Here is a 15202-nt window from a genome sequence, read left to right as displayed (position 1 = left end):
GTGATGGACTTCATAAACTATGGTTGTGGTAAAGGCACTCACTCGGCTCCATGTCCAACACACCAACCTTTAGAATCAGCAAGGCCACGTGAGCAAAGGAAGGGAGAGGAAGGGTGATGCAGGTCCAACCCTGTGTGGGGCAGGGGACAGGGAAGGAAGGACTGGGTAGAATGGGCTCCAGACTGCAGGGCACCTCCATGAAAGCCTCGCTCCAGCTAATGTGGAGTCCTCAAGCAAAAGTGGCCCATTATAGAAATCTTGCATCAGGCAGGAATGACAAAAATGGTCTTGACACGAATGAAGGTCACAATAGATCCAAAGGTGTGGCAGCTGGAGCTTTCAGTGAAATATGTTCTCTGCACCTGGCCCTGCCAGTTCCCCTGCAGCTGGATATTCAGTAGCACCATTCCAGTGCTGCCACAGGGGCATTTCGGGAAGCCCCACTTCTGTGCAAACCTCTGGCGGACCCCTAAGCGAGCAGGCAGGGGGCAAACTGCAGACAGCTCAATGGAGGATGAAACAACTATCGTGAGATCTGGGCTTTTAATTTTTTTAAGTTTATTTATTTTGAGAGAGAGGGAGAGAGAGAGCACACACGAATGTGGGGTAGGGACAGAAGGAGAAGGAGAGAGACTTCCAAGTGGGCTCTGTGCTGACACAGTACAGAGCCTGATGCGGGACTTGAACTCACAAACTGTGAGATCATGACCTGAGCCAAAAACAAGAGTCGGTCACCTAACTGACTGAGCCACCCAGGCGCCCCAAGATTTGGGCTTTTAAACAGTTTTCCATTTAAGCTCAACCAAGTTAACTGCTTGATTAAAAAAATATCCTTTTCAGAGGAATATAAGGGAACTCAGAATCTCTAAAAAAAGAACATTCGCATTAGCCAGAGCACAATCCAAAATTATTCAGCAAAGAATTAGGAAAATGTGATCTACTCTCAGGGAAAAGACAACTGACAGAAACTGACATATAATGACACAGATGTTGAACTTAATAGAGAATAATTTCAACGAAGCTTTTATACCTATGCTCTGTGGGTTACAGGAAATATGTTACCAATTCATGAAAGGATAGGAAATCTCAGCAAAGAAGTACACATTGTAAAAGAGAATGGAGGAGGAGGAGGGGAAGAGGAGAAGACTGGGAAGAGGAGGAAAAAGAATCATCAGATGGAAATTCTAGATAGAACTGAAAAATATCTGGAAAAAATAATATAGCAGAACAGAGCAAAGAGTGACTTGAAGACAGATCAATAGAAATGATCCAATCTGAAGCAAAAAGAGAATGTGTTTACATGAACAGATCCGCAGAGATCTATGGGACGATATCAAAAGGTTTAACAGGGGTACCTGATGGCTCTGTTGGTTAAGCGTCCTACTTCAGCTCAGGTCATGATCTCACGGTTTGTGAGTTCAAGCTCCGCGTTGGGCTCTGTGCTGACAGCTCAGATCCTGGAGCCTGCTTCAGATTCTGTGTCTCCTCTCTCTCTGCCCCTACCCTCCTCATGCTCTGTCTCTCTGTGTCGCAAAAATAAATAAGTGTTAAAATAAAAAAAAAAGGTTTAACATACATGTAATTGGAGTCCCAGGAGGAGAGGGAAGGTGAAAGACTATGAACAGAACAAGTATTTGAAGAAATAAAAGCCAAAAATTTCCCAAGTTTGGTGAGAGAACAATTTATGGCTCCAAGAAGCTCAAAACTAAGCAGAATACAGACAAAGAAACCCATACCTGAGGAGTCAAACTCCTCAAAAGGAGAGATTAAAGAGATACCTTGAAAGCAGTAACAGGTGACATACAATGAAACAATGATTTGAATTACAAATGACTTTTCATCAGAAACTGGGGGGGCCAGGGGTACCTGGGTGGCTCAGTGAGCTAAGCGTCTGACTTCAGCTTAGGTCATGATCTCATGGTTCATGGGTTTGAGCCCTGCATCGGGCTCTGTGCTGACAGCTCAGAGCCTGGATCCTGCTTCAGATTCTGTGTCTCCCTCTTTCTCTGCCCCTCCCCCACTCACGCTCTGTCTCTCTCAAAAAAATGAATAAACATTAAAAATTTTTTTAAAAATCTGTAGAAACTGTGGGGGCCAAAAGACAACAAAACAACATTTTTTTTTTTTTTTTTTTTTTTTTTTTTTAAGTAGGCTCCATGCCCAGTGCAGAGCCCAAGGCAGGGCTCAAACTGACAACCGTGAGATCAAGACCTGAACTGAGATCAAGAGTCGGACGCTTAACCGACTGAGACACCCAGGAGCCCCTGAGACAACATTTTTTAGCGCTAAAAGGGGGCGCCTGGTGACTCAGTCTCTTAAGCAACCAACTCTTGGTTTTGACTCAGGTCATGATCTCATGGTTCATAAATTCAAGCCCTGCCTTGGGCTCTGTGTGGACAATGCAGAGCATGCTTGGGATTCTCTCTCTCCCCTCTCTCTCTGCGCCTACCCCGCTCATGCTCTTTCTCTCAAAATAAACTTAAAAAAAAAAAAAAAAAAAAAAAAGTAAAGCACTGAAAGAAAACAATCACCGACACAGAATTCTCAGATATGTTCCTCAAGTATGAAAATGAAATAAAGAAATTTTCAAGTAAAATAAAGAGAATCTACTGCCAGCAGATCTACACTACAAGAAATGCTCTCATGGAAACTCAGATCTTCAGGAAGGATGGGAGAGTGTCAGATATGGCAAATATTTGGTAAATTTAAGAGACTTTCCCCCCTCTTCCTTCAACATGTATGATTATTTAAAACAAGTGTTATAGCATTGTCATGTGGCATTTATAATGCATGTAAGCACAATATGAAGATAGCATAAAAGGCAATGGATATTAATGGACTTTTTCAGCCACATGGTTTCTACGTCTTGTATCAAATGGTGAAATATTAATTCTAAGTAGTTTGTGAAATTTTAAGTAGTAGATTATAATCCCTAGAGCAACCACTAAAAATAATGTAAAGAAGTATAGTGAAAAACCAAGAGAGGACTTAAAATGGAATTGTGAAAATATATAAATAATTTAAAAGAAAGCAGAAAAAGAGGAACGGGGAAACAAAAACAGAAAGGACTGGGCACCTGGGTGGCTCAGTCAGTTGAGTGTCAAACTTCGGCTCAGGTCATGATCTCACAGCTCATGAGTTCGAGTCCTGCGTTGGGCTCTGTGCTGACAGCTCGGAGCCTGAAGCCTGCTTCGGATTCTGTGTCTCCCTCTCTCTATGCCCCTAACCCACTCGCATTCTGTCTCTGTCTCTCTCAAAAACAAATAGACGTTAAAAAAAATTAAAAAACAGAAAGGACAAAAAAATCAAATAATAAAATGGTAGACACAACTTAGTAATTACATCAAATGTTTACGGACTAAAAACTCCAACTAAGAGGCAGAGATTAGCATAATAATTTTAAAAGTCAATATCCAACAACATGCAATATAAAAGATATACACTTTAAATCCATAGCAGTTGTCAAGCACATGTTTTCCTGTAAAATATTTTAGGTTTGGTAGACCACATACAATCTGTGCATTTTTTTTTTTACATTTATTTATTTTTGAGAGACAGAGAGAGACACAGCACTAGTCAGGGAGGGATAGAGAGAGAGGGAGACACAGAATCCGAAGCAGGCTCCAGGCTCTGAGCCATTAGCACAGAGCCCGACACAGGGCTCGAACTCACGAAGGGTGAGATCATGACCTGAGCAGAAGTCAGAGGCTTAACTAACTGAGCCACCCAGGTGCCCCCAATCTGCTGCATTTTTTTTAAAACAAACTTTTTTTTTTCAGTTTTTTTAAACCACCTTTTAAAATTGTAAAACACATTCCTAGCTCAAGAAGACTTACAAAAATAGGTCATGGGCTGGATTTGGTCAGTGGACTATAGTTTGCCTCCCCTTACACAAAGAGATAGACAGGAATGGCAAATAAACACATGACAAGAGGCACATAAAAAGATGTTCAACATCATTAGTCATTGGGAAAATGCAAATTAAAACCACAAATGCAAATTAAAACCACAATGCAACTACACATCTATGAGAACAGTAAAATTCTTGTATTTTAGGTTAGTGACTGACAACACCAAATGTTGGACCAAGGATGTGAAGTAATTGGAACCCTCACACCTTGCTGGTGGGGATGTAAAATGGTACACCTGCTTCAAAAAAACGTTTGTTCCTTCTAAAACTAACATATTTCTATCCTCTCTGAACTAGCATTTCATGCCTAGGTATTTACTCAAGAGAAATGAAAACATATGTCCACAAAAATAATCTTACTATTCTACTCATAATAGCCCAAAACTGGAAACAGCACAAGTCTCCAACTATATTTATACAATGGAACATTATGCAGCATAAAACAGGAATGTGCTGATACAGGAGCATAGATGAAACTCAAAAACATTGTGCTGACATAAAGAACCCTTACACAAAAGTATAAACTACGCAACTCCATTAAAATTAAAATTAAGTTCCAGGACAAGCTAAACCCCAAATATCAGCACAATGTTTGCTTTGGAGGGTATGGGAACAGGGGTGAACAGGAAAGGGGCATCAGAATTTTCAGGATTGAGATAATGTTCCACATTTGGATACAGAACATCTGGTTTTGGGTTATACAGATGCATACATTTGGCATGCATGCCAAAACTCATCAGATGGTACACTTAAGATTTATACATTTCACTGTATGTAAATTTTTCCTACGAACAAAAAGAACCATAAACAAATGTTGAATTCTAGTCAACAAAAGGCAAACTGAAGTAAGTGAAGTATACTTCTGGCTGCAGTTTACTCTGAAATGCATTAAAAAAGTAAGCTGATGGAAGAACAGCATGATTAATAGATGGAAATATGTGGTAAAGCATATATAGCCAAATGTTAACTGTAGAATCTAAAGTATATGAATTCTATGCAACACTAAGGTATATGAATACTATGCAATTATTTAAAATTTTATATTAAAAAAATTTCAGAGGCACCTGGGTGGCTCAGTCGGTTAGGTGGCCACCTCTTGATTTCAACTCACGTCATGATCTCACAGTTCGTGGGATCGAGCCCCACGTGGGGCTCTGTGCTGAGCAGAGCCTGCTTAGGATTCTCTTTCTCCCTCTCCCTCTGCCCCTCTCTGGCTCAATCTCTCTCTCTCTCAAGATAAACATTTTTTAAATTTCATAATAAAATGTTTTAAAAATTCACAAACTGCACTTCTTTGCCAGTTATTTAAACTGAAGTTAATGTTCTTTCATCATAAAAAGCACCTATGGGGGCGCCTGGGTGACTCAGTCGGTTAAGCATCTGACTTTGGCTCAGGTCATGATTTCACAGCTCGTGAGTTCAAGCCCCATGTCGGGCTCTCTGCTGACAGCTCAGAACCTGGAGCCTGCTTCAGACTCTGTGTCTCCCTCTCTCTGCCCCTCACCCCACTCACGCTCGCTCTCTCTCTCTCTCAAAAATAAACATTAAAAATAAAATGAAAAATAAAATAAAATAAAAAGCACCTATGATTCAAGGGTGGCTGGTGGTTCAGTTGATTAAAGGTCTGACTCGATTTCTTTTGGCTCAGATCATGATCTCACAGTTCATGGGTTCGAGCCTCACATTGGTGGCTGCGCTGACAGAGCAGAGCCTGCTTGGGATTCTCTGTCTCCCTCTCTCTCTGACCCTCCCCCTGCTCATTCTTTCTCTCAAAATAAATAAACTTAAAAAAAATTAAAAAAAATTTTTTTGAAGGCACCAAGCACCTATGATTCAACGTAAAATATACCAAAAAATCCAAGAGAAATGGCCAAGGCATGGAAATTCACATAAGCAGACATGCACAGTAAACAAAAGATGCTCAACCTCATTTATCTAAGAAATGCAAAGTAAAACATCAATGAGAGAAAAGGGAATGGCAATCATTTTAGTAACAATTAAAAAACTAACACCCACATGATACAATGTAAGGAAGGAAGACTAAGATTCTCACAGTGGGAAGGTAAGTGAATAATTTTGTGGAGGTCAGTTTTGCAACTTTTACCCCTTTTTCTACTTCTAGGAACTTATGTTCAGAACTGCCCCCCCCCCCCACAAGTGTACAAAGATAAATGTCATGGATGTGGATTTCAGCTTTGTTTCTAAGCTCAAAAGTCAAGTTAGCAACCTTAAAATCTCTGCCTAAATCCAGTTCTTAGGTGAAAAAAGCAAGATGTGAGGTGATGATTGCAGTAAGCAACATGCGTTTCCTATGTATTTCAGATACGTAAAAAGTATGTGATGCCTTGACTGCATGACTGTGGCCCAGAACCCCCTGCCTCCCAGTGCTATTCCTGCTCAAGGCCTTTCCCTGAGACAAGGGCTGTGTTTGATTTTCTGTTCTGGTTTCGTTTTTGTTTTTTACTGTGCCGACAGCTTTGATGGTTGTACGCCTCCCCTGGCCCCTCCCTGCCCCGGAATGTTTAATCAGACATCTTTCCCAAAGAGAGGCCAGTCACCCCTGGTCATCTGGGAAGTTCTGTCTTAGCACCATGAGTCATGGATCCTCCTCTGACCAGCCTGACATCCCGAGTAACGAGGAACAGTAAGTATGTCAATATGTAAATTAACGGGCAAAGCTGTACCTCTGTGAGTTTATTTATGTAACAAGAGGCTGGCCTGCAAGGGGCTTGCCCTGACCAAGGATGCAAATGCTCCCTGGAAGTGTGCCTGCAGCCCCTCACACCCCCACTTTGTGGCTGGTGTTAAAGGGCAGAAAGGCCTGGGGACAGCATCATCAAGCCTGTGCACAACAAGGCATCTCTGCAACCAAACTCATCAAATTCAGTGGATCCCCCAAAGAAGAGAGGCTCCCCTCAGTATCCCCCACCTCACATTCTCACAAAAGCAGATTCTTCTTTCAGCTCCACCCTCTTCACCCGGTGGTAGGGTCCCCTCCCTAAGGGCAAAAAAACAAACAAAATCCAAAAGGCAACCTTGCTATTCATGTACTTGACAACATTGCTCCCGACCCTGTATCATGAGACCACTTAATCAGACTACATGTTTGTGTGTTACCTCATATGGGAGACAAAGAAGTAAAAAATATATGAAAAACTATGCCATGTGGCACTCGGGGCTCAGTCCTTTGGGTACGAACCCAACTGAGCGGTGCTGGCACGAATAAAGTTGCTTTCTGGAAAGAAAAGCCTCAGTGTCAGGACTCTCTGGGTGAGAATCCTGCTACAACCCCTCCAGCCAATAGTTGAGCACTTTAGCTCAGGGGTCCTCCCGGCTCCCCCTTCTCCCACAAGCACGTACCTGTTCAGCTGTTACGTGGTCGTATCCTCCTCCAGAAGCCTCAACAGCTCCAGAAGACTGGCAAGGACACTTGGCCAAATATCCTCCTGCTTAGCTCCAAAGTCTCCTGGTAGGTACTACGGTACCCTTAACCGGTGGACAAATCCTCTCAGCTCACCTAGAGTACAGTATATACAGGGCAATCCTGGCCTGTTTTCACCTCATGCACACAGGTAAAGGCAGGGGCTGTCCTCAGCGCTTACAGCCCTGTGAACAGTTTGCAGTCTCAAGACCCGGAGGCAACACCACAACACAGGAAGCTCTGCTGGAGGCCGGGAGAGGCAGCCAGGCCAAACTATTGCCAGAGATCCTGCTGGTCCTCCCTGGGTCCCCTCCTCAGCTAGGCTGTGGCTCAGTAACTGTTTCAACAGATAAGGCCAGTAAGGCAATAATCTGTTCCAATGGTCCCACTAGCATACCCATCCTGAACTTGAATCTGGCTTCTCATAGGGAATGGAGTCCAAGTAGAGCCTGGATGTTTGAAAGCAGCACACCTGTGTGAGCTACTTCGGTCTTCACTCCCATGCTTGCACCCCTGAAACCACCCTGTCCTCACCAACCACCAGCGTCTGGGGGAATCGTCCCCCTTGCAGGGACAGGCTGAGGAAAACAGATACTTCCAGAGGTTGTGTGATTTTCTTTCCCAACATGCAAGCCAGAGGAATGGGGAAAGGGGATCAGAACCACTGGGATGCCTGCCAGTGTTCCCAGGCTTTTTGCAGGAAAATACTTTCATGGCAAAACTCCTTTTTAAAGAGATGCTTTATTGCTGCAATTAGACACCCCGTACATAACAGAAACAACCCCCCAGAGAATTATTCAAGTGGTAATACTGAGAAACAGTGAACATACACAAAAGGATACAAAACCAGACATTTAGAGAACTAGAAAGTTTCCAAGTTAAGAAAATCTTCAAATGTGAAGTGCCTTTTAGAAACTACACCACACATGCCAGTGTAAATTTGGTTTTTATTAACAATCAGCTTTCTATAAACGTTGCATCTAAATAGGTAAATAGCTGCACAACTTAATTACTTCCAAAACAAAGATAAATCCTTTTCTTCCCTTATGTTTCGGTCTTTCCTTGGGCTGGAGAGGGAAGCTGCATGTTTCAAATCAGATCTAAAAGGGAAAGTATTCAAAAAGTGTCTTTGCATCAGGCCAAATGCAAGTATCGTGGATCTCGGCCCTGCTGTTTGCAGGCCTCCGCCAGCCGTGTGGCTGACCCTCCAGGCAGGAGAAGCAGCCCTAACTGTGCAGGCACTACCTGATGCGCTTGCACTGGCCCACTGCCTGGGGCCTGCATGTCTGGAGCCAGGGAGGGCACGCCAGCAAGGTTGAAAACTAGACCCATAAGATTGAAAACGGTGGAAGGAGGTGAAAAGGGAGGAGACATAGAGGCCTGGAGCAGGATGAGACCTTTTTATAGTTTCCAGGAATTCTTAAAATCAACTCGGGCACAAAAAAAAAAACAAATTATTGCTGGCGGCCAAAGTCAGAAGCCCTCGAGCCATACTGTAACTTTTGGGGAAGCAAAAGCCAAATCAGAGGGAGCTAGCTGGCCACACCCCTGAGCCACTTCCCTCTCCCCTTTGCCTGGCCCCCAGACCCACAGGCTCATCCCACATTTCTGGTTCAGCCAAGTGTCATCCTCCCACAAAGCCAGGTGCAGAATGGGAGGGGGCGGGGAGCCTAGGGAATAAATAACCCCCAAAGAACTAGAGGGCAAGCTGATGTGGATTAAAGGTACACCTGGCAGATCTGCTTCGTCCACTAGATGGCAGCACAGCACCTTTCTAGGGCTTCTGGCTTCCCAGTTCAGTCGGTGGGGAATACGGCTGGGACTAAGAAAGGGGTGAGAGGAGCTCAACTAGAACCTACAAGAAAAGAGAAAGGCAAGGGGACATCTGTGTGCCATCCCAGGACAGGAAAGAAGGACGTGGGATGGACTGTCCCCAGGCAGAAGGCTTTTTAGGAGTCTGGTGGAGGTGATGAGATGGTGTTAGGCCTTCCTGAAAAGAAGTAAGGGTTTCACATGACAACCTGGTCAGGCATGGGAGCAACACAGCAGTCGTGGTTATAAAGGCACCTTTGCTCTACAGGGTGCCAGCCATGACAGGTGGGCGGCCCAGCAGCTATCCTTACCTAAAGCACACTTTCCCATCCGCAGGAAGTCTCAGTGACTTTCAGCTTCAGCATAAGGGCCTCCATCAGGGGAGAGGGGAAGGATTCTCACTTAAAATTCTATCCCAGTCTTCACGTGACTACTCATTCGCTGTAAGAAGACGGCAGGGACAAGAGGCCTTGCCTGGGCAGTTTCTAAGGGGTAGAGGCAGGGCTGACCAGGACTCAGCTCCCCTGAGTGGACAGCGTGTAGCTGCCTGGAGTCCCCAGGCTGAGAAGGGGTGTGGGTAATTGCACTTGGGGCACAGTGAACACAGGCGTGGACCAGATGCGGCCTGGGAGACAAGAGAGCGAGAGAGAGCGTGATAGAGACCGCGAGAGAGCGAGAGCAGGCTGACCTATTTTCAGGGGTTGCCATGGTTGGATAGTGCCTGCCCAACCAGAGGAAGGCCACGGCAGAGCAGATCCTTAGACAGGGATCCGTGATCCTGATGAGTCAGACTTTGGGTGGGAGGAGGTGGCAAGGCAAAGCCTGCTACCACACGCCCTTCCCAGAGCTTAGACACACTTCGGCCTCGTCCTGGCTTTCAAAACTAACCACAGCACTTACAGTCTGAAAGGCAAAGGAATCATCTTGTGTTTGCTTCATCCTCAAAACAGGACAGGTGGGGCACCTAAGGTTCAGAGGACTGAGGGCAGGACACCCGCTCCCCCACCCAAGCAGCCTTCCCCTTATAGGAGGCTCTGCAGATGCAGAGTCACCTGGAGAGGAAGTATTCTGGGCATGATGATGTTACACTGCAGACCCTCTTGGCCTATTTTTCTGGAGATGACTCTTATTTACCTGGCGCAGAGAAATGGGTTTTTAAAAACAGAACTTTAAGCAGACTTTTTAAAGGGACAAAGGCCATTTGATGGTGGTGATTTTGGTTTTGTCTTATGAAAATGGTACAGGAGATAATCCCTGATGACAGAACGAACTGATTACAGGGCCAGGGGCCCCTAAAGGGTCCTCGCTGTCCAGTCCGGTTAAGGCGATAAATGGGTGGAGGTGTGGCTGGGGGCAGTGACCCAGTGGGGCCATGGCAGTTTGCTACTCGCTCCTGGCCTTTGTCCCAGAGCCAGCCCGTCTGTCTCTCTGTCCTGAGCAGTGATCCACAGAGCCACCCAGGAGAAGCTGTCCAAGGTGGCCGGCGCCCAGGAGTGCCTGCAGTGTGCGTGCCCCAGACCAGGGCAGTGCGTGCTCACTCCGTCAGTGTGAAGCCAGCATGAACCGGAGAGGTTGTCCATAAAGGAATCATTTTTAAACATTCAGTTTTGTTCTAATTACTCACTTCCTTCCTTTTGTTTAGATCTCACAAAACCTTCTTTTTCAGTGTTGACAAAAAAAAAAAAATATTTGGGGCAGGCCTGTGACATGAAGACTTGCCATATAATAGGCCTGAAACCACAGGAACTATGCTCAAATTGCCATCTGGTGTTCATTAATTTTCATGAAACATTATGAAAAAGCCTCAGGCCTGTTTATCCAGTTTTATAGCCACAAGTTCCTTTTATGGACACAGAGCAGATGTCAGGTTTCTTAGAATATATAAGGCAAAAAGGGTTTTAGATCTATCATAACGTAAAAGAGATAGGTAATCAGGGTCATGAAGGGAAGGCTTCTAAATGAGACGTTCTTTTAAATGTCAATCCCACTGGACACACATACTACAAAATAAAGATTCTCTTTTTGTAAAGTGCTGTTTGCTCAGTGAATCACTCGCCACCACGCACAGAGCACCACTGCCCGGTCTGCTCGGGAGAAACATCAGTGGCAGCACCATCTCCCCAGGCTTTTCTTAGTGAGGAGGGAAATCCTCTGGCATGACTAGACATTCCCACACACTCTGCTCCAGTGGGGGGACTGCTGCTGACCGGGAGAGGCAGGGCGCTGAGGCCGGGGTGCCACCCGGCTCCTGCTCTTCTCAGGGTCCGGCATTTTATTCTCTCACTGCTCAAGGCTTCGTGGGCCAGAACCCAGCCAGCAACCCCTCACAGTGTCACGGGGGCCTCCCTTCCCGTGGAAGTGCTGGCAGAAGTGGGACCCCACCACGCACAGCCAATGTGAGGGCTTTCTGGGAGATTCACTAAAGAGGGTTTAGAAAAAGAGAAGCCATTAAAAAAACAGTCACCTGCCTGGTCTATGCTATTAAAGGACATAAAAAAAGGTACAGAATTGGCAGTAAACAATTTCCTTCAGCTGTTCATCGATGTCCAGGAAAACTACACCCTCCACAAAATCAGACATGAACGATTTCGGTTCCAGTGTCTTCAGGTTCTGTCCAACAAGAAGAGTTTGTGTCGGAATGACAGGTTCCAGGTCCATCTTTATTTTCAAAGTTGGGCTCTGTTAGTGCAGATTTTTCAAAAATATTCGTTTTGCTGGTCTCTGGACAGTTTTGAACATAGATTACTCTGTTATAAGCCTTGAGTCTCTTCCATAATTGTATGTATACTTTGCACTGAACGTACATAAAAAGAAGTCCGCCAGTAAACCCGATGGCCACAACCACCAATTTAGTCCAAAAGGGCCATTCTAGGATTCCTGGAAGGGGAAAAACCCAGTTAGTCTATCAGCACACCTAATTTAAGATCTGAAGTAACTAAACACAACTGCTGACCTTCCAGTAACCAATGGATTCTTCACTCATCCATCTAGTTTCACCAAAGGCAGGGTGTCCTTGGTGTCCACTCTCTCTCATCCTCGTGCTCTTCTAGGAAACAGTCTGCAGAGATTCTCTCCTTCCCTGATTTGATCTCTTCTGACTGGGTTTTTTTAAAACTACTCACCACAGCAAGAGAATCATCCGAAAAGGATGCTTGGTACCTCATAATTAATGCTCTCACTCCAGAAACCCAGACATCTGAAGTCTGACTTAAATACCAATCTGGAGTAACACTCCAATCCTATGACCCCAGCGTGTTACCCGATCTCCATACCGAGCTCACCTGTCACTCTGAGCACATACCTGTTGCCTGTCCATGTTTGATCTCCTCAGTGGTGCGGTCGATGAGCACGTACAAGGACCAGACCACACAGGTGATGGCGATGACATGAAATGTCACTGAGCACATGATCTTCCTGCGCTCGCTGGCCGTCATCTGCAGCTTCTCCCACTGGAAAGACAACACGCAGAGCATGAGGTGTAGGCCCCCAAATGTAAAGGGCTACAATGAAGGTGACAGCATTGTAGATGGGTAAGACTGGCTTTCCCCCCCTCCCCTTTCCCCAACCTAGATGGATTTCCCCAAATACTACAAGTCATTCTCTTTAAACCACTTGGCTTCAACTAGGTACCAGGCACTGGTATTCTGTCGACAGCCAACTTTGTATGCAATGAAAAGAAGCTGGGATCAAGATGAGCTATGAACCACAACCACCAATCAATCCTTTTGTCTGCTTATTCTTGCAGGCAAACAACTAATGGCTAGCTAAAGGACTCTAGGTTTCGGCCTGATGAAAACGGCATGTTGGCCCCAGACCCAGGTGGCACACATGAGACCTCCCTGCCTTGCTGACTTGCATGAGAGAGGGGAAGAGGGTTGATGACGCCACAACACACTAGCAGATGGTCACACTACATCGTGACAGTGATGGCGGAAGGCGCTCACTCTTTGGTCCTTTGCTACTTTGGCAGCAACAGCTTGAAATCGATGCTAAGAGTTCCTGGTATAAGCAGGCTCTGCCAGTCCCATCTCCTCTAGGAGCTCATTAATTTGCTCCAAATAGCCAGATTTTCTTTTTCATTTACTGCTTTCCAAATCAGAAGAAAACATATAAGGGTAGAGAAAAAGAACAAAGCATAAACACTCTGCATATCCTTGGCCAGCCCTAATCACAGCCACTTTCCAGATGGTTCTACATAGGATAAGCTGAAAGTACAGCCTCCTAGATTGTCTATACGGGTCAAAGGCTACACATCTCACCTGAGAGGCCAGCACAGAGTAGGTATCCAACAAATTCTATTATTTTTGTGGGGCAAAACATTTTTTAAGTAGTTTGCAGCTGTCTTCTCCAACATCCAGATGGCTTTCTGCTGTGGTTTTATATGGTATCTTCATTTGGCTTCCCTCCTAAAATGCTCTCTGCTCCCTGATTTCCGGCTATTTCCCAAGACACACTCAGTCCAAGCCCTTCACATGGTCCTGAAATGCTCACCCTCACCTTTTCGGTGTATGCTTTTCTTCACAGACAATGTGACCTCTCTAAACTCCTTTCGCTGTACTCCAAATCCTACTGCTCCTTCAAGAACAGCTTCAACACCCAAACATTCTGTGAAGCTACCACCACTCCCCTCCCCCAGCGCTCCAGCCCACAATCAATGCTTCCTCCTTGAACTGTTGGACATGCTCCGCCGAGACTTAATCTTCGTTCCCTTCGCACTGTCAGGTGTTTCGATTTGATCATGTGATTTTCCTTGAACTGACATATTGAGATTCCGAGATAAGAACAAGTCTTTCATTCTTCCAAACAAAACCTTGTATGCTGGGCATATAGAAAGACACACTGAAAACCATTACACAGGCGGCAGCTGCCAGATCAGGCTCGCTCAGAGGGGGCAGTGACCTGGGGCCTGAAGAGAGGTGCATTTTATGTAAGGCCTGTGGTTCCTTTCTTTTCCCATCCACCCTCACCCTGCCAACTAGCAAATATTTATCACAATATATACAAATAAATTTACTATTTCATTCTGTGCTCTGTGTCAGGGAGAGATACTAATTGATGTCTGATGTACAGTCCTACTCAGAGGCAAGACGTGAGCAGTTAATATGTACAAAGTTAGCTGCTAAGATGTCACAAAACAGTCTGTGGCCAAGGGCCAAATGACTGACACAGATAAGCAACCAGTCTTAGTTTGACGGAAAAACACATTAGGACTGAATGGTCAGAAAGAGCTTCTTCCTGAGAGGAGGGAGTGGGAAATCAGAAACGGAAACGATGACCTCTGTAGCACGAATGTATGCACAGCCCCCACTTCTTACAGAAATGAACACAAGCAAGCTACGGCTTCATCCAGTCCAAGGTGCTAACTCTTCCCAGGGCCCTCGTCTCAGCAAGGCGAGAGCACTTCTGAACGTGTCCTCACACGTACTTTTCTCAAAGGCTTCAGCTTGACCTCCATGATGAACTCGTACTTGCAGAGCTCACAGCAGCGCGTGTCGGAGCTCTTGATCCACTGTTGCAGGCAGGTCTGGTGCACGAAGTGGAGGCTCCCTGTGCAGCGGCAGGGGGTGATCAGAGGGCTCTCGTCATCCCCTTCACAGTGGCAGATCCTGCAGCAAAGGAAGGCCAGTCATTACCGGGAGGGCCACACGACAGGGGAAGAGGACGCTTCGGGGGAAGGTCAATCCCCCCCCAAAGAAAACTTTCAGCGACAAACATCACAGAAACGACTACAAGCACAAAAACGCACAGACACGGATGAGAACGATTACTACAAGCTAACAGCTTCTAGCTTACCGTACCAACATGGAAAGTCTGGATGGCATTTGGCATCAGAGAGGAAAAAATGATATAAGAAATGACAAAGCAGTCATTTTTGGGAAGATTTAAAAATGTCACTGAAAGACGAATTTAAGGCAACATGGAAGCATCTTTCAGAACATGTTAAAATAGGGGAAAAAATTTCTGTGTGAAACAAAACCAACACTCTACCTTCCAAAATTACCGGTGACTTAAAAAGATGATAAATCTGCTTTTTATCTATAATCACTAATTTCACCTTC

At 45.2% G+C, this 15202-nt stretch overlaps 1 protein-coding gene across 10 annotated transcripts in view; it reads right to left on the bottom strand.

Moving 5' to 3' along the window:
- Nucleotides 1-8053: 8053 nt before the first annotated feature.
- Nucleotides 8054-15202, bottom strand: part of MARCHF8 (membrane associated ring-CH-type finger 8) — a 125960-nt gene continuing 118811 nt past the window's right edge. For all 10 annotated transcript variants that reach the window (XM_045438066.1, XM_045438060.1, XM_045438056.1 and 7 more), the window contains 3 exons: nt 14569-14749; nt 12445-12592; nt 8054-12020 (listed from right to left, as the gene is read on the bottom strand). In XM_045438066.1, coding sequence (XP_045294022.1) covers nt 11716-12020; nt 12445-12592; nt 14569-14749 — 634 coding nt within the window. In that variant the 3' untranslated portion in view covers nt 8054-11715. The remainder of the gene's footprint in view (nt 12021-12444; nt 12593-14568; nt 14750-15202) is intronic.

Source organism: Leopardus geoffroyi, chromosome D2 (genome assembly GCF_018350155.1).
Source record: "Leopardus geoffroyi isolate Oge1 chromosome D2, O.geoffroyi_Oge1_pat1.0, whole genome shotgun sequence".
NCBI lineage: Eukaryota > Metazoa > Chordata > Mammalia > Carnivora > Felidae > Leopardus > Leopardus geoffroyi.
Note: the sequence above shows the minus strand (reverse complement) of the source record. Positions and strands in the feature narration are given on the sequence as shown.